General features: G+C 44.6%; 1 protein-coding gene across 3 annotated transcripts in view; it reads left to right on the top strand.

Moving 5' to 3' along the window:
* The window catches only part of kank4 (KN motif and ankyrin repeat domains 4), a 56,861-nt gene extending 33,465 nt beyond the window's left edge, over positions 1-23,396 (top strand). For 2 of the 3 annotated variants that reach the window (XM_037469225.2, XM_062563417.1), the window contains exons 2-10: positions 9,590-9,663; positions 10,175-13,576; positions 16,212-16,305; positions 18,249-18,518; positions 19,608-19,692; positions 20,002-20,221; positions 20,346-20,488; positions 20,910-21,110; positions 22,146-23,396. In XM_037469225.2, coding sequence (XP_037325122.2) covers positions 9,645-9,663; positions 10,175-13,576; positions 16,212-16,305; positions 18,249-18,518; positions 19,608-19,692; positions 20,002-20,221; positions 20,346-20,488; positions 20,910-21,110; positions 22,146-22,265 — 4,554 coding nt within the window. In that variant the 5' untranslated portion in view covers positions 9,590-9,644 and the 3' untranslated portion in view covers positions 22,266-23,396. Of the gene's footprint in view, positions 1-1,775; positions 1,962-9,589; positions 9,664-10,174; positions 13,577-16,211; positions 16,306-18,248; positions 18,519-19,607; positions 19,693-20,001; positions 20,222-20,345; positions 20,489-20,909; positions 21,111-22,145 lie in introns of those variants that run through there. The other variant, XM_037469226.2, reaches the window with a different exon arrangement.
* Positions 23,397-27,059: the final 3,663 nt, after the last annotated feature.

A 27,059-nucleotide genomic window follows, 5' to 3' on the forward strand; every position in this document is an offset into this window, starting at 1 on the left:
TCCGTCTGCTGCTTCGGATGAAAGGATGCAAGCTGGTTTTAGGCAGAATACTGGACACTTCGGGAAAGGGGAGTGATTTGGCCACAGATGTGAACATTGTCTAAGTTGTGTGTTTGTCAACTGAATTCTTTTAGGAAAGACAATCAAGTTTTTTCCAAGCAATTTTAAAATAATGAGCAAGAAGTATAGTGGCAGGTCCTTCTGAGATAGTGACGGAGGTCTGCATCGTATTTAAACTTTGTTGAAATGATTCCTCTGTTCTGCACATCCACATTCTCCTCTCTGTTGGGCTCACCCGCATCGCAATTAGTCTCCAATACACACACTCAGACAGCCTCACACGGTCTACGTGCTGTACACTTATTTAGGCTTCACAAACAGGATCAGCAAAATAAACAAAGTAATGTATGACTCAAAATGGCAGTAAGGCCGGCGGCAGGTTGAGTGTTGACTCTTCTCCCTCCAATGCGCCCTTTGACATCCAGACAACATCCATTCAGACTGGTTTTATTTAAAGGCCTGGCATTGCTACAGCTCCGCCATGTACCCGTGTAAATATTTAATGCGCTCTGTATGTCCCTGCACTCACGCGGCATGTCAAGTGTGGGGGCTATATTTTACAGATGCTGGCTGTTTAAAGGTGGCTGTTTGCTCAAAGAGATGAATTAGCTTTAATGGTCTGTGGGACCAGTGCAGGAACGAGATAAGAGGTAGGACCCGTTCACTTGAGAAGTTAGCCTATTTATAGGCTGTTAATTATTTATCCAATTTACACTACAGAGCTAGCAACAGCAGCCCCGGTTTACTCATTAGACCACTTTCTGTAATTAAGATGGACAGATCTAACTAAACTGGGTTTACCAAAAAGCCTTTTTGATTCTGGGTTGAGTTAGACCTGGTCAGGCCTCATGTGCCCTGTGGCAGCACAGTGAGGGTCCTCCAGCAATAATTAGAGCAGTGCATGGTGGGACTTCAATGCAGGACAGGCCTTGTGTTAGCAGACCAACTACACATACTTGCACTTGCTCAAAAACACAAATTTGCACACCAGTCAATGCACGAACAAACACTCAATATGCACAAAATGTTTGGATACACACAAGGCACACAGAACCACTCTGCTGCATGCATCCAGGGCGGCAACCAAGGCAAAAGAGCCGTTATACAACTTGCTATAGATAAGAGCCATTATAAGTGCAAGTGCTACAATTTTGTTCAGTGTTTTCTAGTCAAGGTCCAGTCTGAAGAGGTGTGCCTTTAGTTTGCGGTGGAAGATGTAAAGACTCTCTGTGGCCCTGGTGTCATCAGAGAGCTCATTCCACCATTTAGGAGCCAGGACATGTTCATTTAGTCAATTATGGTCCCTTTGACAGTAAAACAGAACATAAAGCACGGTGTGCTTTGGGTGGGGCTCACTCTGATTGACAGGTTGCCGCCGTAACATGTTCATTTTTGTCCATTGGCAGCGAAAAAAATAACGTGGTAACGGCTGTAATCCAAGAGGGTCACTGTGACATCGCCAAACTCGAGGCTCCAAAAACGTCACTAACGAAAGTCTTTGCTCTTTATTTACCAGCCTATGCGTTTGCTTAGAAACTCATCTACAGACATTTTAATTTTCTGCACTCTCTATAACGCATACATAGCGCCGGTAGTGGCTGATTACTGTGGCTGCGTGTGTCTATGTGTGTGTGTGTGTGTGTGTGTGTGCTCCATTGCGCCCATTTATCTTTCAGGGCGTTATATTTTTTCTGGGGCAGTTGGCTGCAGGCTGGTGAATTTATACTAAGAGAAGCGACAGTGTGACCAGCTAGAGAGCCTTCTTCTATTCACCCCAACACCATCAGCCTTTTTTTTTTCTTCCCTTTGTCAGTTTTCTTTCTCCTTTATTCCTCTGCTGAAGTAAAAAGAGCCTCAGGGCCAGTAGCTCTAACAGAAAAAGGAAACAGGAAGGACAGGAGGTGAGTGGATCTCTGTGGCAGGTGAGAGGCTAACCACCCCATGGCAATTCACTTCCTTTTTCTGACTCATCCTCCCATTTTGTTCTGTTTGCTCACGTCCTCTCATTTCTCTGACTCTTTCCCCTCTCTCTCTCATAAACACATGTATCTCTTCATTTCTCACTTTCCCATCGCTCTAATTCTATTTACTTCCTCACATTGCTAATTTTATCCTCTTTGATCCGCTACACCTCCCATCCGTCTTCCCCGACTTCCTCTTCCGCAGTCTATTTATGCAGGGTAGAACATAGGTCACATGTTTTTGCATGGGATGTGCGACAAAGAGTGTGAACGAGAGAAAGAAGGAGTGTGTTTGTATGCATGTGTGATTGCATGTGTCTGAGAGAGAGAGAGAGAGAGAGAGGCAGTGGGGTGTTTTTCTGTCCGTTGAATGTTAGCACTCCTCACATGATGTTGGCAGCTGACAGTGCAGGAGGAATAAATGGACAGTCTGACAATCAGGCAGCGCACTTGCACGCTTGCAGTCGTACACACACACACACACACACACACGCTACTCAGTGGCGCATTTTTTAATTTTTTGGCTAGGTGATATTTGAATGTGCTTGTTCCATCCGTCCACGTTGATGGGTCTTCCCGTGAATGCAGGCGGAAGCTGAGTTGGAAGGCCGTCATGATGCTAAGATCGATAGAGTGTTGATTTCCTCCCAGAGATGTCCTGCCTGCTCTGCACACGGCGCTGCACAGCACATCGCCTGCTTGGCTTCACACTCTGTGCGTGTCAGGCAGGCTCTTTATCACCAAGGGGGGGGGGGGGGGTGTGACTGCGAGGGGGAATAAATTGTGTGTGAACGCATGTCTGCCTCTGCTTCCATGCACACATCTTTTTTTTTTATATATGCCCCACTGTGTTAGAACATTCTGATTGCACGATTTGTGGCTCCTCAATTTTGGCCGAAAAAGTAGAAAGTGATTATTAATGAGCAGGGGGACTCTGATTCATTCATAACCCATGTTTTAGTTGCTTATATTGCACCTTTGAATATTTCATACATATGTTTGCGTGTGTTTGAGTTGTTTTTATCTTGTCGTGGGGAGTAAGAAGGAATGTGTTGTGACATGACAGCGCTATAAGAGATCTTAGTCAATGTACAACACCCATCTCTTTGCAATCTTTGTCTCTCACTCCTGCCATGACCGACTGCCCTACACTTTCTCGACTCTGCCCTGTGTCTTGTCTACTTTTCCCTTTTTTTTCCTCAATCTCCCTTCCTTCTTTCCTTCTTGACTTTGCCACCACCCTCAACCTCTCCCTGCGAATCGAATCCTTTTCAACCCACTTGAACATCCGTTAATGACGACATGTCACCATTAACAGATTGTCACCACACAGTCAGATAGCCCACGTTCCAATTAGCAGTGGCTCTCACTTCACCATCCTCATTAACTTCCATGAGCGGATGTAGCCGTAATGCTAACACCAGATCCGGCTAGAAGCGGTCGGCCGTAGTGCACCGATGAATAATAGATGGTGTGTCACTTCCCTCGTCGTTAATGAAAGCAGGCAGCTGCTTCTTGTGCCCGAATACCACCAGGGGCGTGAGCAGAGCCGCTTGAAAACAGACGTTACTCTCATTGGTACGGAAAGATAATGCCATCAAGAGATATGCTGAGAATAATACAGTTGCAGGGAGGGCCTGGTGAAAGGGTTATCTGTCCTTTGACAGTTGAGGCAGAAGCCGGACAGTGTTGTCAATGCTACCGTCGTGTACATGCTACTACAGATAAAGTCAAAATGGCATCTTCCATACTGTTTTCCCACATCCAGATGACCTTTGAAATCACTCACTCACTCTATTCCACTGTATTTGAAAGTAGCCGATCCGAAAAGTACACACATCACATATTAAAAAAAAGGTGATTTGATTGATGTTTTCAATACAACTGTACCTCCTCTGTTAGCAGGGACCACTTGTACGACACATATAACAGACACATGCCTCAAACACATGCACCCGACACATCCCAGTGGGTTCTGCTACAAGTTGAAAGTCATACCGTATATCTCCGTCTGGTCATTGATGCCCATTCATTCACTTTCTCAATGCCTAATATCCTAATTCAGCAGGAATGTGATGGGACAAACTTTGGACAGTTGATGCTTGTATTATTTATACGTTTACAGCAGGTTATACTGTGGTGTGGGTTAAAGTATTTTTGGGCCCTTGAAATGTTTGGTGTCCATAAATTTCCTTACGCTAAGGCAAAGGAACCTTAAAGCTGAGCAATAGAAACATACACTTAAGACAGCAGTTTGCGCCTTTTCCTTTTTAAAGCATGAGTTACTATTTTTGCTCTGAGCTTAGAAAGAACATTTCTGTTCCGCATTCAAAATCATAACTTATTGTATGATGGAAGCTGGAGGGAAAGATGTTTTTAACATAACAGTCAACCAGCAAAGAACTGGAGATAAAGAGCTTTAGTTTAGTCCCTCTTTTCATTGTTGTACTGTGAAGACAAAATCAGCTTATCATGTTCCAATTCATGTTCCCCTTCATTCAAGTATCGAATGCAACGGATCATCAGAATTTGCAGTTCCACACAGGAATAAGAGCCTGACATATATAATAAATCAGTAGCCTCTCACTGCGGTCCAGCCAGATGATTCGGACACTATTTAATGAAGCCCTTAGACAAAAATTCCCTCTCTCATTTTCTCTCTGGGGTTGATTGCCAGATGTTGTGTACAATGGCGATTCTGGGGGGGGTGGGTGGCCTGGGGCCTGGCCGTGGCCACCCCTGAAAGCTCATTGGCCACCCCTGTGGCCACCCCAGATCTGATAGGTAGCTGGTCAAGTTCGTCAACACAAGAAACAAGAGAAATGCTGCCAATCAATGATGACAGCTGAACAACTGATTTAGGGTCAGTTTTACATTTTTAACTAACACAGTAATGGCCGTACTGAGGCTGTGAGAGCTGACTTCTGTTCAGCGGACGTTTGGCCACGCAGGTCACGTGACCCATGAGATGATTGGGCTGCACCTGCCGCTGCTCCGTGAAGCACGAGGACGGTCACAGTTTACCACAGCGACGACACAACAACGATAAAAACGCCGGAATCTGTCGACTGACAGGTATGGTGATTTAATGTTTAGTTATATCGTTGTTCCCTCTGAATGTGTAGGAAAACTTTATCTAGCGCTAAGTAGCAGCAAAAAGTCGAACTACACTGCACTAGCTGGCTAGCTTAGCAGCCTGCAAACCAAGTTAAACGTTGAACGTTAGCATTTTATTTTTTTTTAATTATTAGGATACCGCCATGAAATATGAAACGCTGATTTCTGGACTGAAGACTGAGGGTGTTTGTTTGCAGATGTGTCTTCAATAGAGCTAACAGTGTCTGAAATATAGTGTGACAGTCTAGATTTAAGTAGCTGTAACACAAGAACAAGCTGTAACTTATTTATTTGCTCTGTGATTTAAGGGCTGTTTAAAGACTATTTGCTCTTGGAGATAAAGGACTTTTTGTTTGCATCAATTAGCTCATCTTCACAGTTCACATATTTTTAGACGTTTAAATAGGCAGAGGCAGAGCAAATTGCATTCAAATTCCTGACTTGGTGGGTCTGTCATAACCTCTACGTTGGGTCAGCGCAAATGTAACGATGGTGACAAGGATTCCTTTAGGAGGACGATCTTCTACCTCATTGTGGACACCATACTTAGAGAGTTAGACAGGCGCTTCTCCAAAGACAATTGTGAAATAATGAGAGGAATACAAGCTTTGGACCCCAAAAGCAGATGTTTCCTTCAAGAGGAAGCAGTCTTTCGCCTGGGAGAAATTTATGAAAGTGACTCTGAAGATCTCAGTCATGAACTCCACCAGACAAGGAGGCTTTTGCAAAGGAAACAGCAAAGTGGAATGCCCGAACTTGTCCGGTATTGTTGAACTTGCAGTGTTCCTTTAACCTCATAAGGATGTTTTTCACGAGCTTTTTCGTCTGTGCAAGATAGCCATAGCCCTCCAGCTTCTCAGCTCTTAAACTCATCAAGACCCATTTGCACACAACAATGACAGATGACAGACTGAGCAACCTGGGTGTTCTCAGCATTGAGGCTAGAAGAGCAAAGTCACTTGACATGACGAATTTATTAAACTTTTTGCTACCAATCACCAAAACAGGCAAATTCATCTGATGTAAGATGGATGAACCCTGAATTTGTCTAATGGTCTTGTTTTTGTGTTGTTAAGGTTTGCTTGGTTTATGTTACAACTGTTTTTGTACAATTTTCACAAGTTACATTATGAAGAAGCACCTTAACCCAGTTATATTTGGTCTGGTGGCATTGCATTGGACTTTAAGTCTTGTCTTGTGGTCTGGAAATGTCCCAGTTGGGCTTATCAGTCAATACCAGTTTGATTAGCCTGCGAGCTACAACTCACCAGTTGAACTAATTACGCCAGCTGCGTCCCTCACTCACACTTTGCATCTATGGGGACGGCGCTGTGACGGGCGCAGATGTGAACTAAATGAATAACAAAAATCAGATTCAATGTAAACTCCTGTGAAAAGTAACAGTTTCCATGATCTGATTTCAAATCTAATCTAAGACCTTGTGTCTAACAGTGGCCAAAGACAGGGTTTAAAAAGGATTTTGGTGTTTTGCACTTGGCCATCTTGTTTTATGCTGAGCAAGACTGTTTTACTTACTTTCATGAACTGAAACCTGTCACTCGCAATGTAAGATAAGATAAGATGCCAATTCACAGGATTTATAGCAGCATATGGTTAAGTGCAAAAACAAGAGACAAAGTAAAACTGCAAGAACACACCAAATAGATAAAAAAAAACAGGAACACACAATGATTGAAATGAAATACTACATACGCAGACTATGTAGCTGCTGGTGCACAGTGTATACATTGCACAGGATTTTTAGTCTTTAAAGTGTTTTCGGTGTGCTGTGAGCGGGGCTGGTTGATCAGCCTGACAGCAGCAGGAGGGAAGCACCTGCGGTACCCGTCTTTCACATCCCAGAGGTGAAGCACCCGGTGGCTGAAGGAGCTGTACAGAGCTGTAGGAGGTGTTGTCCTCATCCTCCTGTCTGCCTTCATAAAGTGTATTTGTGTGATCCGTCCTGTCCAGTTTATTGTTGAAGTGAACGCCCTGGTAACAATGCCCTTAAAGCATACCTTGCTTTATCTATTATTTTACTCTAAATTGGACAGGCTGTATGGAAGACGACTTGAAAACATCGATTCAGAACACAAGCTTATGTTTACTGAGAAAATGGTTTAGAAGTGAGAAGCAGGGTCGTTGCCTCAAAAACGGAAACTAAAAAAAAAAACCATACCAAGCATCCACTTCACTGCCACTTCTCCTTTACACTCTCTCTCTCCCATCAGCCTGCTCTCCCCTGCTTGCGCTCGCCAATCTTATTTCCTGTCGGCCCGTCTTCTATCTGAGCCCGCTCTGTTTCAGTGTATCAGACTAATTCAATATCCGATACACAGACACTCCAGTGTAATGACCCATGTCATTCAATTAATGCTTCCCCTCCCCTTTTTCTGGGTAGGCTTGGTCAGCACTAATGTTCTGCGAATGCGTATGTGGTTTGTTTGGTGTATAACTTTAATTACTATATAATCATACACTGTAATTTGAGGAAAATCAGTTTCCCCAATATGTTTTTTTTGGTATTTCCAATTACAATGTTGTTCTCTGTGGGTCTCTATTGCCAACTACCCCCAAAAATACAACCATATTACTTTAGGTGTCGTTTCTACGGTGATGCATCCTGTCAGCGTGAGCTTATTTACTACGCTCTCATTATTCCTGTCTTCCGGGCTTCACATTAGCGACGCTGTCGCCTCTAGACCAGCTGTCATGGTTATTGGATCGGTGTTGACTGATTACTACATGCCCTTTAGGGGGATTTTCATGGTCATGTTGGAGACCCAGAGACTTGAAAAACAATGACTCAACCAGACACAAGCACAGATATTGTAATCAATATAAGCACATATACGTAAACAAACACAGACAGAGAGAGTGACTAAAGTGGTGCTGACACATGGAAACAGTATTGGAAACGCTTACCTCTGGCCTCCCTTTAGCCGTGTGTTGCCTGCAGCAAACACTGTCAATCTGGATAAACATACTGTAGCCTTTATGAGCTTTTAGCTCATACTCATTATGACTGTAAACTGCTGTGATTCATTCATCATCAGGGATATCCAATATTTAATTTCTAGCCTTAACCTTAATCATCTACTAGTTACAGTCTCTTTGGAAGGGGCAATATAGGATTTTTTTTGCAGATCACAACTAAAAACAAGACTTTTTGCTGTGAAGCTGTTTAACTCTCTATCATAGTAAGGAAGTGGGAAATAAAAAATAGAGCCTCATTTCAAAAACACAGTAATTCTGTGAGAAAGAACAGACTCAAGAAATTGTGTGTGTTTTTCCTTTTCAGTATTAATAGCATTGATGCTAAATGAACTAGTTGTGGCTTTACATTATGTAACGTTATGGGATTTCAATATATCTGTCTGGTAATCTGTACAAGATATTTACTGTATTTGCAATCGATGTTTATAGATTATATATTTAATAATAATCATGCATTATAGCCTGCTAAAGATTACAAAATAGGCCTTTCCTTAGCCTGAAAAGCATTAAGGGACTTTAACTAAGCAAGTAAACTTCATCACAAGCGCACTGTGGAGAAGGCAAGGTAGACTCTTACGTTGATATGTCAATTTCTTTCACAGCATCATCTTTATTATCTTTATGTCACATGTTCTCGCTATTTCTTCTCCTCTGCTTCCTTTCGGTTTGGCTCCCCCATCTCTATTCTTTCCTTCTCTACCTCTGTCTCTCCGTCTCGGTAATGATCTAATTAAGGAAGGTTTTGTTGCCTTCCCACTGTGCATAATTGCCTGTTGGGTCTCTCTGTACTTCACTCAGCAATTACAAGCGGCATTCTTCTGCTCCGGAAATGGCTAATTAAGCCTTAAGGACAGCGCGCCGATCGTAGCCGCATTAAGCATCAGGAGGAGTCAGGAATGCCTGTGCGCTCCTGACTCCTGGGACACGCGTAAGTAGCGGATGGACAAAGGGTTGCCATGGTAGCAATCACACGGTGTCAGATTCTGTGCAGAGTTTGTCAACCAGATGATTTTTGTGTCTGTCTCTGTGTGTGTGTGTCTTTTCATTTCATCTGCTCCAGGTAACGAGATCTTTTCAGTACATTATTAAGCCTCAATCTATGAAGACGGCAGAACTTTCTGTTCAGGCTCCTGGGTGGACTGCCTGACATTTTGATTGATTGCGTTTGCAGCTCATGTAATGCTTGCCTTGCAATATGTCCCTACTTCCAACAACACACAGCTGAAAATATTCAGCCTTGGAAGTATTCATCTTGGAAGAAAATTATCTTCAACAAAGGAAAATTGCCTTATCCACAAGGTCCAAACTCTATTTTTCTCTGTTTGTTTTATTTCCTAGATCTTTCTTTCTCCTGTACAAATAGACATGGCACAATGTAGAATTCAGTTGCGTTCCTGCGACGATGATGGATAATATTTTCTGTTTCACATACCTCTCATTTCTGTGTTATCCAGGCTGCAGGCTCCAACTGAGGCAAACGCAAGTCGATGACTGAGATCTCCGCCTCCCATGATGGACAAGAAAAGTGGTGAGTGTTACTAAGTGTGCACTTCACCAATTTTCTTCTGTGACTTTTCTTAGAAAATCAGGTGGTAAATGACACAACACAATATCTGACAAGGCCAAAATATTCCACTTTGTGTTCCTGTATTTAGCCTAAAGCAGCATTTATTTTCTTCTGTTGATAACCACGCTCATAAATTGACCCAGCATGAGCAGATGAACATGTACATGGGGAATTGTTTGTTTTGGCACAATTGCTGCATGATAATCGTTTCCTAGTAAGTGGTTTTACGCCATGGAGCACCATTTGCGCTGAACTATACAGCTTGTCTATACAAGTGGGGGAGAAGGAATAATATAATTCATGAGCCTGTGATTTGGCTCCTATTATGTTATTTAGCAATTGCACATGTGAATGCATTTGAGGTGTGGGGTTTTAGGTATCACCATTGGCATTGTTATAATTTGCAGTAGCATCAGTAGGAGAAGCAATGCTTCATTGATACATTGATTCATTGCAATGTTATTCCCAACAGCCAACGGCTTCCAGACCAAAGCCAATGAGGGCAGCATTCAGAAGAAGCAGCTGCCCTACTCAGTGGAAACCCCCTATGGCTTCCACCTGGACCTGGACTTCCTCAAGTATGTTGACGACATTGAAAAAGGCAACACCATCAAACGGGTTCATATTCAGCGCAGGGTCAAGAGCCCGGCCAAATTCAGCACACTTCCCCGAAATTTCAGTCTTCCGGGACACGGGGCCAGGCCTCCCCCTAATGAAAAGGACAGCACATGGTCCGGGACTTCCACCTTGGGGCCCAAGCCAAAATCACGGGTGACGGAGGTCCAACAGATCTACGACTTTAGGGCAAACGAAGGGGGGACCTCCAGCCATAGCAGAGCCTATGTTTCAGCGAAGCCCCGGGACGAATTAGGAGCTGGAGCAAAGGATGTTGAGGAGAAGACGTTGGGAATTCAAAGTCGTCCGAACCTGCTCCGGGCATCGAGCATGCCCATCACCCTGCAGCAAAGAAAAGGTTCCGATTCGAGCAGTCCAGATCGCGTTGTAGGAACACCGGAGAGTGGCTCGACGGAGAACGTGTTTCGGGCGTCACCGGACATAACTGAGAGACGGTGCATTCCTCAGGATCGGACGGGGCTCCACCAGCAGATCACAGTGGCGCTGAAGAGGGTCAGGGAGCTAGAAGAGCAGGTCAAAACCATCCCAGAACTCAAGGCTCAGATCTGCTCACTGAGGGAGGAGAGGGAGAAGCTGCTCCTTCAGCTACGTGCCCATGCCCAAGCCCACAGCACAGCCCAGGTTCCCCCATTACCCTCTACAATAGCCGCCAAGCACGATACTGGGACACACACTCAACCACAAGGACACCGACCTTCAGCCGGGCTCAACTTAGCTCTGAAGACTCAGCCCACTGGAGGTTTAGAGTCTTCAGGGCATGTGCCGACGAATCTTGTTACAGAGAAAAGTAAAGTGTTTCAAAAAGAGAAGGACATAAATCAAGAATCCTTGAACAGCACATCAGCACATTCAGAAACGAGTAGGTTGTCAGAGCATGAATCGGTGAGAGGAACACAACTGTCAGAAAAAGTGCAAACAGAGACTTTGGGGAGTACACTGGATGATGCAGTGCAAAAGCTATCACAAGATATTGCCGGACAGGAATTATCATCACTCAGGGAGGCTTTAAAAGACGCAGAGACCAGCAAGATTCAAGATGGTGATGCAGCAAAAGCAGGCAAACTCGAGGAACCCGACAGTGTGCAGAATCTACAGGAAAAGCTGATGATACTAGAGGCTAAACTTACTCGGGCTAGCCAAGATCTGGAGAGAACCAATACACTATTGAAAGAACAAATAGATGAGAACAAGGTAAAAGAGGAGAGAATACTACAACTGAGTGACGGAGTGGAGGTGTGCACTCCAGAAGCACAAAACAGACCCAGAAGAGAGAGTATGGACACAGGGACAGAGACAGAGAAAGTAGATTTCACCCACCAAGAGACAGAGACAGAGTCAGCTGGTACAGTAGATCAGGGAACAGATACAGACAGAATCTGCATTAAGGTGTCTGGGGCCACACCAGGGGCTGAAAGTATCAACGACGAAACAGAAACCGATAAAGTGGACGCAGAGGAACAGTTGATAGAGACAAAGGCGGCTGCCGTGAGCCCACCGAGACCCAGAGCCAACAGCATCGAGCGGGGCACCGTGACCGAGAGGGTCGCCACTCAGGACAAGACGACAGAGACGCCGGCCGCAGCGAGGGTGAACCAAGTCGCAGAAACACAGGGCGAGACGGCAATTAACCATCCCCGCAGACCCCGGGCAAGCAGTGTGGATCGGGGGACAGAGACGGACAGAGTGAACACTGTGGACAGGGTGACGGAGACAGCGGAAGCACAGAGGACAGACCGGAATACTGGGACAGAGGCAGAGAGACTCCGGGATCGCAACCCGGCCAGAGATGCAGAGGTAGAGAGTCAAGTGACGGAACTTCCAGGCAGTGAAAGGTCAGAAGAAGTAGGCAGCAGGGTTAGTGGAGGAGGGGAGGATACGGAAGCTAATGAAACAGTTCAAAGGGAGAGTGAACGTGTGGCGGTGAAAGACACTTCGGTTGCTCTTCCCGAGAGCAACGTTGAAGAAACTGTAGTTTCAGATACTCCAAGCCGGGGTCAAGTGTGCACCAGTGCACTTGTCGCAGGAGCAGAAAAAAACGAGCCCAAGATCGAAACGGTTACTTCACAGAATGACCCAGGAACAAAAGAGATCGAACCCCTCATAAGTAAAGTAAGAGACAATGTTGAAGCCCATCAGATTTCCGAGGAGACCACGGAGGAGAAAAAAACAGCACAAGGTGTGATTGTGTGTGCGACAACCACCGACCCAGTTGTAGTAATAGCTGAAGAGAACGTGAGCGTGAAGGCAGCAGCCCCTGTTCGACCCCACAGGGCGCGGAAGCTCTCAGCTGAGCAGGTGCAGCCGACAGCCGCTCAGGCTCAGGCCGCCCCGGTGCGTCCTCGTCGGGGATCCGGTGAAACTCAAGCCCAGCGGCCCCGGGCCCAGGAGAAGGTTCAAGTTCCACTTCAGCCCGAGGCCCAAACCCAGTCTCAGCTCCTCGAAGCACAGGCAAAACATCAAGCCCCGTGCCCGTCTCAGGGTGAGGACGGCAGCCTCGCAGAGAGGCCTCAAATGAAATCACAACCACGGGCCGAGACTCAAGGTGCACCACCGGGCTCTGGGGTAAAAAACCGGCCCAAGTCGATTCACGCGCAGCCCCAAACCACCGGAAGCAGACGGCATTCTAAAGAGCTGAAAGCATCGCAAGCTTCCGGTGGAGCACCGGGGGAAGCCCAGACCCGCCCAACCCGCCAGGTTGAGGCTCAACCCTCGTCCCAGGGCCCCGGGAGAAAGTGCGGCGAGACTCAACCCGCTCAAAAAACGCCCGGCGAGACACAGTCGCTGCGCAGAGGCTCCGGCGCCGAGGCGTCTCAACGTCGCGTTTCGAGCGAGGCCCCCGACCCGCGCCGGGGGGCCGGCGAGGCCGAGCCTCAGCGCCGGGGCTCCGGCGAGTCGCCTGCGGCTCTGGGCCAAGTCGTGACCCGCCTGACGGGGCTTCTGGGCGAGCAGTGGGCCCAGCTGGGGAGCGGCGCCGGTGCTCAGCAGGCCGCCGGCCAGCAGGAAGGCCCCGGCGCACAGGCCGCGGGGAGGAGAGGAGCAGAGGCGGCGAAAGGAGCGCCAGCGAGGCCTCCCGGGAAAGCAGCCCCGGGGGCGACGGCGGGGAAAGCAACGGGGAAGCCCGCTGCCGCCTCCAAGATGAGCTCCATCCAAAGCCAACTGGTCAGCTCCCTCAGCGTCCTCTCCGCCTTCTACTCACCGGCACAGAAAGCTGCAGCTGCCAGCAAACAGCAAGACCGAGGTAGGCCGGTTTTACACTTAGGGTCACATGGTTTATGCTGTTCATTTATTAATTTATTTATTCTATACCTGTACCCGACTGACTGTTGCCTTCTCACTTGGACTTTGCTGTGAAGTCACTGTGACCAGTTTGAGTCTGCAGTAGAAGTAGAACCATGACAGGAATAATTCATTCCCCTTATCTGAATTAAAATACCCATTACTCTACTAGATACTTAACTCTCCGATACCTTTCCAAGAGTCTAATGACTCGAGGTGATGGGGACAGTGATGTATTGTCACAATTAATGTTAGTGGTCTACCTGAAAGGGAAAAGTCTACTTTGCCTTCTAGTTCATTCATTATATTACATTACAGGACTGTCTCAGAAAATTAGAATATTGTGATAAAGTTCTTTATTTTCTGTAATGCAATTAAAAAAACAAAAATGTCATGCATTCTGGAAACACCCTTGCAGGTGTTTCGAGTTAGACGATTCAAGTGATTAGTTGAATACCCTACTAGTATACTTTTTCATGATATTCTGATATTTAGAGATAGGATATTTGAGTTTTCTTAAGCTGTAAGTCATAATCAGCAATATTAAAAGAATAAAAGGCTTGCAATATTTCAGTTGATTTTTAATGAATCCAGAATGCATGACATTTGTTTTTTTAATAGCATTACAGAAAATAAAGAACTTCATCACAATATTCTAATTTTCTGAGACAGTCCTGTACATGTCATTTAGCTGATTCATGATTATGTTGTCCTTTTCTTCTTCTTCTTCTTCCTTTTTTTTCTGTAAAATTCATTAAATACAATACAAGTCTTATATATTTAGGAGTGCTTGAATTGCAGTAATTATATAATTATATATAATGTACATATCATCCAATTAGCTCCACAAGTATATTATATTATTAGATTCTTCCCTCCCCACTGTTGCGTTTCCGGCCCACGAGCTGAAGCTCACAATCGCTCTGCTCTCACACACATAACTCACGTGGAGGGTTCATTTAAAGTTCAGTGTGGGGGAGTACAGTGCGTGGGAGTGGTTTTAAGTGATTTGGGGCTCTCTCAGATTGTCGCTGTTTCTTTGTTGTTGCCCTTTGACGTCTTGAGATTCCCAGCCCGTGCCGCTCCCGATACTTTCGCAAATACTGCAAACAGAAACTTTTACTGTTGTGTGGAGACATTTGACTCGTCCCAGTCATCAGACGGAGATTTGAGATTTAGAGATTTGCGTGGATGAGTGAAATATCTCCGGCACTGTGAGTCAAGGTACACAAGGTTAAAATACAACCTTGTTTTACTTATCGTAAGATGGAGGGGTCTATTGAAATGCCAAATATATTGTATTATATATTGTAAACATCAACCTGCTGATGCTATTTCTCAAGGGAATGTCAAGATGAATAAGTATGGAACATTACAGAGCCTCTGCACCGTGACTTGCTGTCAGGCACAGCTAAGCTTCTCATTTCCCCAAGCCTTAAAAAAATAATGAGATCTCAAAACAATTTTCTTTTTCATGCACTTTGCACTTGATGCTGTTGACTCAAAACGATTGTAGTGTTGTTTTTACGTGAAGTATACTCTAGCTAGCCCCTTTCCGCGAGGTAATATACAGACATTCACACACTGTACTTTTGGGGCAGGGCAGACATACTATAAACACTTGCACAAAGCCAACAAGTGCAAACTATCATTGTGTCATGAGCAGTACGCGGTGAAGGGGCAACTTGTGCAATCCAATCTTTGTACGCCGAATCCTGTTTGCAGAATTCATGGACGGGATGTCGAGGCGTAGTGGGGGGGAGGAGGGTTAACAGTCCGGGGGGCTGCTGATCCTCATCGGTGCTTTTTGCGGATGATGACGATGATGATGTCATCTTCTGTCTGCGACCTCCGACTCACTGGAGCGATTTGCGGGGGCCGGGTGTGAAGCGGTTCGGGATGAGGATCAGCTCTTCTAAACCCGAGGCCCTGGTTCTCAGCAGGGAACCGATGGATGGCCTTCTGCGGGTTTCAGCATCTGGTAGGGATGCCCCCCTCGGAGGTTTTCCGGGCACGGACAGCTTGGAAGAGGCCCCCCCGGGGGAAGATTATAGCCCCCAGTGAGAGCTGGTAGATGTGTTGCTCTTACTCAGCGTACCCTGGTGGCCTTCTCATTACTCATTTACTTCAGCAAGGTCCTTATTGTAGTTACCTGCTTTCCAACAGCTACTTTTGTGCTGCTATTCACTATAGTGAAGGTTCTTTTTGCTTAATTAAGGTATAATGTTGCGAGGGTTGGTCTTTGATTAACCCTCATTGTGCGTGACTTCATCTCAGTTTGGGAACTGGATGTTGCTGTGCAATAACTACTCGGTAGAAGAGGCGCAATCAATGATCCTGTTGGAGAGTATTTGAAGAGGGGAATAAAATAGCGAGGTGTAATGACTGAGCAAAGGGGAAGGGGCTCTGAAACCCTTCTACCAGTCAGATATGTGACCATGCCAGGAATATTTGAGAATATTAGATTTTTTAGCATTGTGTATATCAAACAGAATACAATTCCATAAAGGACTAATGCACCCCCCCCCCCCCTGCACCCCTTACCCTCCCTTATTCATTCATCTTTGTCTCCGTCTCTCTGTCCTGCTCTTCACCAGGTCTCAAGTCAATTATGAAGAAAAATGGGGTTGCTGACAAGCAAGGGAACAAGGGAGCCAAGAAAAACCTGAAGTTTGTGGGGGTGAATGGAGGGTAAGATCTTCCTTTTCATCAACGTCCAAATTTCTTTTTGTGAATTCTATATCTTTGTGTGGCCAGCAGTTTTTCCCACTTATGTTTCAGTCCTTTTTATCTTTGGATAATAATTTACCTGCGTGAAACAATTTGGCACATTATTGGACAGTAACTAAATGCTACGTTTTCTTTTACCTTGACTAAATTCCAGCACGTCTTACCATTTCAGACTTTTCAACATGTATGAAAATGTGTACAAATAGATTGTAGGGCGAGACTTTGACCACATTGACTGTACAGTCCAGTCCATCTGCTTTATGCCGTTAGTCGTCACGGCTCACTTAAAGACACCCTGCCCTGACTTCTACCGCATTGCTGCGCAAACTGGGAGTTTAAATGTGTGTGTGTGTGTGTGTGCATAAATATGGGTTCTTTTCAATATTGATATACACCTGTGCTTTGTGTAAAGCATGCTAATGTCAGCGTTTTCTGATGCTGGATGCAGTGCTTGTGTGTGTCTGTGTAAACTGATGAATTTTAAGTACAAATATGGTAGTGGTTGGAAGCAGGGAGACTATTCTTTCTGGCTGATGTGACAGACCCAAACACACATACACATGCACACACAAACAGCCCTGTTCAGACCTGGCATTAACATGCGTCTTGGGTAATCCCATCACAGCAGACGGCTCTAAGTACATCTGTTCACATCAGTACGCGTCTCAAGGGACCAGTTGTGTGAGAAGATTTCACTTCCCACTGTACGCGCAAATAAACTCATGCTCCTCAGAAGTTTTCATGAAGACTGAATTATGGCTGTTTTTTTTAACTGCATCCCAAATGTGCCTGTGCTTACGAGGCCTCATTGCCGTGTCAGTCACCATAGGACCGGTTGCTGAAGAGCAATGCGGCAGTAAAAGGCTGTTCATTTAAAATGAGTCCGGCACAGGACAGGACTCTCTGCATGAAATGAACAAACGGCATCAATAATTTGTGTTAACCAAATATTGACTGACTGATCAAATTGACTGTAAAGCATTGATAACTTATACAAGGTGGTTCACGTCTTACTGGTTCTCTTGAGTTTTGAACTCCAGGTTGATGCTACAGATGCTTTTTATAATAAGACAAACATGTCAGACAACAATATTTTCTTTGACTGGTTTTATTCCTCTGGCCACACTAGGAAGTGGGCTGCTGTTTGCATTTCTATCTTGGGATGTTCTAACCTATCGTTGAGCTCCTCTGGAATGCGGGGAATGCTACGGCCCCTGAACACCTCTTGTGGTGTGGTCTGTGTCTCCGAGTGTGTGTGTGTGTGTGTGTGTGTGTGTGTGTGTGTGTGTGTACAAAAAGTATAAACGAGTAGCATTCATCGCCGGACGTATCTGATGGTTGGCCTTACAGAGGTTCCCTTATGATACACACAAACACGCTTTCCTCACTAAACAGGGTCGGGTTTTGTCCAAGCTTGCGTACGTAGGTGTGCAAACATGCTTATGGATCTGTATGTTCATGTTTAAGTGAGTGAAGAATGTTTTCGATTGCGGGCCAAGGTTACGGAAAACAAGCTTTTTTTTTTTCTTGTCACGCTTGAGGTGTAGAGGTTAATGATCTGTTTGTATTTATCCAGCCTTAGCATCTGTTGACTCATCGGCTTTCGGATTTGTTTTTTCCTGCTTAGGTATTTCATTGATGTGGCTGCTTCTGTATAAAGCATCTCATTTTTGTACAAATTACTTTCAGTGATTAATCATGTGTTAAATGTGAAAGGTGAACCAAATAGTGCATCATTTATTGATGGAGATCTGATAAAATAGAACGTATTTCCTCACTTTTAGGTAAAAAATGTATATTTAAAGGAGGTGGATAATGCAAAAGCTAGATGGTATAATATGGGATATTTTTGGTGTCTCTGCTTTGAACGTTTTGCATGTCCACTCGTTTGTGTCCACCTCCAGCTATGAGTCGACATCCAGCGAAGAGTCCAGTGGAGATGAGAAGTCCAAGGTGGAGGTGGAGAAAGGAAGCGCATCACCAGAGGTAGAGAAAGAAAAGGAAACGGAGCCTCAGCCAGCAGACAAGCCTGAGGAGGGAGCGGGGACACAGGAGAAGGATGCAGCACAGGTCCCCCCTGAGGCAGGAGGTGCCATGGCTGCAGAGAAGGACGGTGAAAGAGGCCTCCTGGATGTAGAAGGCAGTCAGGAGCTTCCGGAAGAAAAGGCCGAAGGGTGAGATAGACAGTAAACCTTCACGCATACTTGCCAGCTGGTTACTCCCGAGCTATGCAGCCCTTGCATGGGGTCGGGGTAAGCCAGGTTATAGAAATAAAATACAGGTTTATCTAATAAACTGCGATTGGTCAGGATTAGTTTTTATTTTTCAATGACACATAGCAAAACTGCAGTGTTTCTACTCACTGCGACGCTCGCCATCTCAGAACATTACCACGGCAATTTCAAAGAATAGTCTCACATAATTAAAAAAGGTTGACCTTCTAACTCCAGCTTATATCGTAAATTGAACAAAAGGGTAGATGAACATGGAGTCAAATGCGAGGCGTAAAAAGTGATTAAGCCCAAATTAGGCCACTTGGTGACACTGTGACATACGCTTGACAAGCACTAGGTGGGTTTTTTGTGTCCAGCTGAAGCCAATCCAATTAAAACCCAATCATACCTGCTTAAAACGTTTCACAACCCACCCCTTAATATCTTGCACAGACTTATAAACCCTCCGTTTTATACACACACAGACAACATGCATCCACATACATTTGTGTCGCACTAGCACACGAAACTTGCTCTTACGCACTTCAGCATTTGCTGCTCACAATCTAATCGAGACGCAGCCCCTGCGAGAATGCAGGACTCGCATTCACTCCGCCGCACGGCAACCTGCCCGATCGTTCCTACTTGCGTGTGCTTGGACACATGATGTAGTATTCGTAGTCCAGTGCGCAGCGAGCGAGTGCGATCCACCCGGGCGTATCGCTGCTCGAGACGTTCAGAGTGACTGTGCTTGACGGACCGGCGGGCCCGAGCGCATGGTGGATATTACCGGGCAGCGAATCAGGGCAAACTGTCCCATCAATCTGTCAGACCACTGACTGATGTGTCTAAACTGCCGAGGCCCGCGAGGCATGTGTTGTCTTCCGTTTTCATCTCGGACAGTGTTCTACACAATAACTAGTCTCCATCACTTGGCTGTGGGTCACGTTGGATTGGTTGGCAAAAAAAGAAAATCAGGCAAAGGACAAATGGCGGTTTGAATTTGAATGTTTAATACTCTTGAACGTGCCATATTGTTGTTGATTGCAGGGAGAAAGTTGACCAGGGGTTTATTGACGCCTGCCTCTATGTAAAAGACCGAATGGAAGAGGTTTCGTCACCAGATAAAGAAATGGTAAGACTTTCTTTCGTTTTTTTGTGTGGTTAAGTTGTGGTGAATAATATACTTTTCTGCAAAAGTAATGCTCCAGTTGATAAGTTATTCAGAGAAAAAGATAAAAACATTTTTTGTGGAGAAAAAACGAGTTCAGGTTCTTTGCTGATGTTTCGGTCAGAGCTCTTTGACTTCACTGACTAAAATAACGTGGCTCACAGTCGCGTTCCTCAGGCCGAAAACACGAGCTGCTCAACAACCCCCAAACACTAAAAAAACGCTTCCACGGGCGGCTTTTTTTCATAGCATCCTTCCCTCCTCTCTCCCCAGCGTCAGGTCCTAGTAGTGCTCTACCAAGAGTGGTTCAAGATATCCAGTCAGAAAGAGTCGCAGGTCGATACCGTCAGATCATACCTGAGACAAGTGGGCTTCACCACGCCCACGCTCCTGCCATACGTGGTCAACTTAACCGACGGCAACGGGAACATGGCCCTCCACTACAGCGTGTCGCATTCAAATTTCCCTGTGGTCAAGCTGCTGCTGGATACTGGTGAGATGCAAACACACGCACACACACACACACACGCACGCAGTGACAAACTCAGCCCGAATGAACGAGAAGACGAGAAGATTGCAGGAAACGTTGCGTTTTATTAAAACATTTGTGTCTTCAGGTCTTTGTGAGACGGACAACGTAAACAAGGCAGGCTACACTCCGGTGATGCTCGCCGCACTGACAGCTGCCGAGAGCCCCGACGACCTGGAGGTTGCGCAACAACTGTTGAGAATGGGTGACGTCAATGCATGCTCCAGACAGGTAATATCAATACATGCATGCGTGCACCGACTCACTGGGCGCACTAAGCTGACTGAATAGTGAAGGATTAGCTCTGTGTTATGAATTAAGTTGTATTATAGCGGCACTAAGACGGGGGATTGAATAACTCCTCTGGGGAAAATCACTGTGTCTTTGGACATTTTTAGCCAAGTAGCTGACTTTCCGGGAACACGCCATCATTTCAGCAACTTTTTCTTGACAACGAGGACATCTGCAGTGCAAAGCCAACACTATGTAACAGCATGCAATTTTTGCGCAATTTTTATTTTCCACTAAATTTTCGATCTCCTCCACTTTATCAATTTCCTCCCTCATCTCCGTGACTGCATCTCTCTATCTCTCCATCATACATTCCCTCTCGCCATTTAATTCTAATTCTCCGTATCTCTTTCTCGAAAAGGCGGGCCAGACGGCACTCATGCTCGCGGTGAGCCACGGCCGCGTTGCCATGGTAAAGCTGCTCCTGAGCTGCGGCGCCGACGTAAACGCGCAGGACCGAGAGGGCTCCACGGCCCTGATGTGTGCCAGCGAACACGGACACACAAACATCGTTCGTATGCTGCTGGAGACGGGTCGCTGCGACGGCGCCCTCGTGGACAAGGTGCACCCGCTATGCTGCAAAGTGGAAATCGTACTGTCAACTACAACCGATTCACCTTCATCCAAGAAAGTGCTCCCTGTAGACAAAAATATCAGCAGGCTCAACTCAACGAGGGCCCATTATTCACTGAGAGGCCAGCGGTCGCTGCTTCACCTCAGCGCAACTGTTTATTTGCCTGCTGTGTGATAATAAAAAAAAAGGCCACATGGCTGGCGGTGCCGGGGTCACACACACACATCGAATATATGACTAGATATTGGGCTGGGTCAGTGACGCAGTGTCAGTTAGAGCGGAGAGCATGCAGTAGCTGATGCGCGCCGCCCACAAAAAACAAGATTGATTGTCCTACCTGGTACTTTATTGATTGCCCCGGATGGTCGATTCTCCTCCGCGGCTCGAGGTGCGCGGTCGGATTACGCCATATCACGGCGGCAATACAGTATTGTCACTCCTTAATCAACACGTTGCTGCTACTGTAACGTGGAAGCATTTCTGGAGCAGTTTTTGCTGCGCAGGGACTAACTCAATGATGATGACGAAATGTCTTCATCATTGCGACCGTTGTGTGGATTGTTTGACCTGTATTAAGATTGATCACATGGACATGGATGTTAATGATGTGCAAGCATTCAGGCGTTTCCCTTTTATGTCCTTAATAACCTCCCAAGGTATCTTTTGAAACCTGGCCTATTTCACAGGCAATTAATGCAGAAAAACCTCTCAGCGAATATTATTATTTCAATCTTTTTTTGCAGAGGAGAGAATTATTAGATCAGATTTAGATTCTGGCATTGCAAAAAGGGAAGAATGCTAAAACCCTATTCCCTGATACTGGACCCAGCTCTTCCAATGATCTTACAGCCGAGTTGCCTTGCCCGCATTGGGGCAGTTGCAGTAAATACACATACTCTGTAACGTCAAGCTGCTTGAGAGAGAGAGAGAGAGAGCAACACAACACTGCCCCTGTCAGGATAAGATGAGTCACTGCAATACTCTTTGAATTGAAACTGTGACCATTTGTTTGCGTTTCCCCAGAATGGACAGACAGCGCGGTCTGTGGCAGAAGGAGCCTCCCACCAGGAGATACTTGACCTTCTGAAGGCCCACGCTGAGACCCGAGGCCCTCGGTCCTTTTTTACAACGGACCCCCAGTGAACCAGGCCAACCCTCATGTCTCCAAACCACTCCAGCTCTCCAACCAACAACCACGCAATTCCCAAGACTATTTTCTCACCAACAAAGAGGAAAAAGGATTTCACTCAACTCAACCTCAGACAAGATGACACCATACAAGACTCAGTATGCAGAGTGAAACAAGTGGTCGTGCTCTGTTGCTGAGGCCCTGTGGGTGTTTATGGATATGCTGCATTTAACCACTCAGTGGATAGACAACAAATGAGACCCTGTGGATTTGATGATAAGGCGTCGCCATGGTGACGACCCGTATTGACAGGAAATCACACATGAGACAGGGTGAGAATATTAAAGGGCAGCAGGGACGGACTGACTGGCAGATGAGAGACGCTCTGAAAAACGGCTGCTTCTTCGACGAGCTCTTCAAGCAAAATACTAAGCACATGATCTACCTTTCAAATATATAATATTAAATATGACATCATTTCTATTTTTCCTTAATGAGATTGGCATTATTATTTCCATATTTGAATATAGAAATGATATACACCTTATATGTAGAATGTTATTCGAATGCATTATACTCATACAGAAACAAAGGAAACTGTATTTTCTGCTGCACTTTTTTATTGTGTTTGTGTAAAGTAAATAGTCCTCTCTAAGAAACTATATACATATAAAAGTGTGAATTATAAAAAGATGTTATATAATTATAGAACAGAACTTCTAGGGGAATTTCCCATCATTCAGTGGATATCAAACAATAATTATTGTATTGTTTTTGCCATAGTAATGATGTTTTTCCAGATACAGGGACGTGGGTGAAAATGTTTTCTGTTTGACATTTCTATGTTATGAATTTTTATAACCACAATATTACCAGATTAACGAAAGACAAATGTTTTCTAATAAGAAGATTGTTCAGTTCAGAAGGTGCTGCATGACGATACACAGTTCCTCCCCCTACTGGCTGGCATTTAACACTAAACGAGCGGCAGTATGTTGTAATACTGTTTTTCATGATAAGCATCTCTCTCCTTCTGCTCCCTCAGTTCAAATAGAACATGTGTCTTGTTTGCCTGCTCATTTCAAATCAAATCCTGTATGCAACTGCTACAGAATGCACAATGAATGTCAGGCAGGCTGTGACACGTGACACAAGAAAACCACGTAGCGAGCGTGGCTCATGGGACAGAAACGTAGGAGTGAGTCTGAATAATTGTTTACCACGTGCGACTGAAGACACTTTACAAACAACAAAAGGTCCGGTCTGCCTGTTTTTAAATGACCAACACGGGCTCACTTCGGTCCGGCTTCAAACGATGTGTAACAAACCGAAATAATGAGGTTTTTTTTTTATGGCTGCAACGCGGAAAGAAGCAATATCCATGAAATAACTCATTTTTAAATGATGAAGCTATTAGGGGGAGGAACTTTGGTCCGGCCTTAATCAGATGACGATGCTGCATCTTAGAGATGAGATGTGTTCCAGGGAGTGTGGTCGTCGTCTTCTATTTTACTCAAACGCACACTCATATTTCTAAAAGAACCTTTGAACAGAAGTTCTGGTTTGATTCAATGTTTACAACGTAACAGCTCACCTTCAGTGACCCCTGCGAAAAAAAAGGCCCAGCAGACGATGCTATGGACACATGGGTAAAACTCCACAATAACTGACAAAAAAAGTGAAGTGTTTAAGTTGTATTGTTGACTAATTGGGTACTGCCTCCAGGTTGTAACGCAGGCTTTCTGTTGTAAACGTTTAGTCTTGTTGTCTGGTTACTTCTTATGGAAGCTCCTCCAGAAGAAGATCTCCACCAAATGCTCTCTGTCCGACTGGCTGGGGTTACTGAAGGTGGCATTTAAAGGTGAATACCACTCATGTTAACAACTGCCATGTGTGATCTGTGGGAGGCCAATCTGCAGTGAGGGGTTTTAGGTGCAGACAGCGCCATGCCAACGGTGTCCAGTTCTCAGAATAACCGCCTTTCTTTTTATGAGCCGCCGTGTGATCTGACCACTCGGTCTGCAAAAGGGCGTCTCTCATTCCCAGACATTATTTTGGTGGATTCTAAAACGATTCTATACGGATTCCCATGAAGATATACTTGTTACAGTACGTATCTCGTTTATGTAGTAATATAGAGAATGGATTTATTTACTCAGCAATAACGGAATATTTTCAATCAAATCCTCATTTGTTTCGTAACAAAGTAGCAAAGATTTCCTCCACAATGAGTCTGCATTCAAGCAGGATCCGAAAAATAACTTATTTTAAATCATTGCAGCACATGTGATCATTTCTGGTTGTCTGTACATTGAGGCACGTGAATAAGAGTGTGTGTCGCTTCCTGTTAGTCAGACAGCTCAACGATGATCCAATCGGTGCTGTGTGAAATATCTGGTATATCTGGTCTTCCGTGCTTGTGTATTAAGTCTTGAAGTAAATCAAATCCATATGTTTAATCCAGTGTGACCCAGATCTAAAACGGTTTCATCACTGGCTCGACACCAAAGAAGCGAAATTAAATCTGTATCACATGGGGTTGAATATATAGTTTTATCTGTTTAGTAATTGAAAATAATCAAAAAACGTGTACAGACAGTATTGTGAAAAATATATAACAAGCATTGTCTGAAAGTTTGCTCTATAAATGATACAAGTATTTATTCCAAATGCTATATTTTTTACCATATATAGTATACTTATGTATGCATGGACACATATTCCAGTGATTGTTTTGAGGGGGAATTTGAATGGTTGAAAATGAGGCCGAGTGTTCCCTGATGATGTGATTCTTCAGCGTACCACGGATCTGCAGCGTGGTGAAGTACATGTGTGACGTGGACATGGTTTTGACTGTGTCATGTGCCCTTTCATTTCTACCCTTGACAAACTATAAAGCAGTACTGACACTGGCTAAAGCTACACTGGCCTTTCTGATTTGTTTGGATGAGATTATGTACATGACAGAGTCAAAAATAAAAACGTGTACCTCGCTGTAATATCCCTTGTACAACAGGCTTATATGTGGCAAACCAGAGAACTACTTCTAAATAAATAAATTAATATTAAAGAATTTTTTGTGAACTGGATTTTTTTTAAATATCCAACCGTACATATATTTTCCTCTCCAAGTCCAAAGGATGACGACCATTCCGTGCACTTCTCAGAAACAACCAATGTCGCAATACAGTGTAGTAAAATGCAGTCACCAGCAGATGGTGGAATAAGAACACGTGTGAAGTGTGAAATTGAAAGTGCAGAACTGGCGGTAACAACAAACATCGGGTCAGGGTCAGGGTTAGTAAAAGGTAAGTCAGTGAAAATGCACTCTGAATAGATGTTACAGTTACAATTATCTTAAATCTTTATAGATCCAGCAAGGTCGTGAACGCACACAACACAAGTTGTTAAGTTCTCATGTGTGTGCAAAGAGTGTGTTGCGTACTCACCTGTCTGAGAGGCGCCATGTGAGTCTTAAGCATTGCAGAGTCCTCCAGACTTCTTACTACACAACTTTCCTGCAGTGAGGACTGTATTGTATTTGAGGTTCGATCCCTTTTTGATCATCAAATGACACATCTCCAAACCAGAGGTAGTGTTGCCCTTACACGTCCAACTTTTTTTCTGAGAATGGGAATAATATAATCATATTGATGTCAACAATGCATCACAGTATCGTTTTTGTTTGGAAAGCACAAAGCTTAATGCACAATTAGGAGTACCTGTTGTTAGATGACCTTGAAACACTGTGCCATTTTGACTGCTTGATTTCCTCGGGGACCTTCTATCAAAAGACTTTGTGTTCTTCTTTCTCGAGTCTTTGGTTTCTGCAAGTGACTGAGCACATTAAATACTCCGATTTGACTAACAGCATCTGGAGCTGTGAGGCTGCTGCTTGATTGGCTCAGTTACTGTCAAAGACTCGTCGGAACTGTTATATGAATGTCAATCAAATTTCAAAAACAAATGACAGGACACTATCTAGTTTCTACTATTAAAGACGGTAGCATTGCCCTCTGTAGCCTGGAAGGTGGAAAATTAAGATCAAGACATCAGAGAGAAATGGAAACCATTATTACGTCGAGGTATACTCACTTGCATGGCTTCAACTGGCATTAAAAATGACAGCAACGACAAAAAACACATTAACTTTGAAGGCAAGTGCAGTTTAGTATTATGGGTAATTTCGGCTGATGAAATCTTATTCAGTTTCAAATTACCTCTGACTCCGTTACGTTCCGTTTTCATTCAAACCAAAGTGTTAAACAGAAAATGCTTAAATACAGCTGAAGCGGACCTGCTATTCCAGGGTGATCCCAAAATAATGTCTATGGTGTTTTTACAGGTTACATTTTATTGCTGTTACTTTTATTCCTAAACACACTGCAAAAATGTTAGATATTTTACGAGGACACAAAACGACTTTATTATGCGCTTTCGCATTTGATTGATAAAAGCAGACTGAATTTTTTTTTTTTTTTTACAGGAAACAGATGGCCGTTAATCACAAACTAAGAGGAGGAGAGGGATTCGCTCTTAACTGAAGTGGATGATGTTTTTTGAAGTTGTTCTGGCTGCAGTAATTACATAAACACACAATACATGCATAAACATGTGGACGTACGACACACACACACACACACACACACACAGTGAAGCAGTTTTGCATCTCCCCATTGCATACTTGTTAGTATTCCCATATTCTGAGAATTGTAAAAGATTAAATAAAAAAAGAATGATGTCTCTCTTCTGTTTGGAAGGGATCGTGGAGACAAAGTCGTAACGGGCTGGTTACAGATCAGATTTGT

The sequence above is a fragment of the Pungitius pungitius genome, chromosome 7 (genome assembly GCF_949316345.1).
Source record: "Pungitius pungitius chromosome 7, fPunPun2.1, whole genome shotgun sequence".
NCBI classification, from domain to species: Eukaryota; Metazoa; Chordata; class Actinopteri; order Perciformes; family Gasterosteidae; genus Pungitius; species Pungitius pungitius.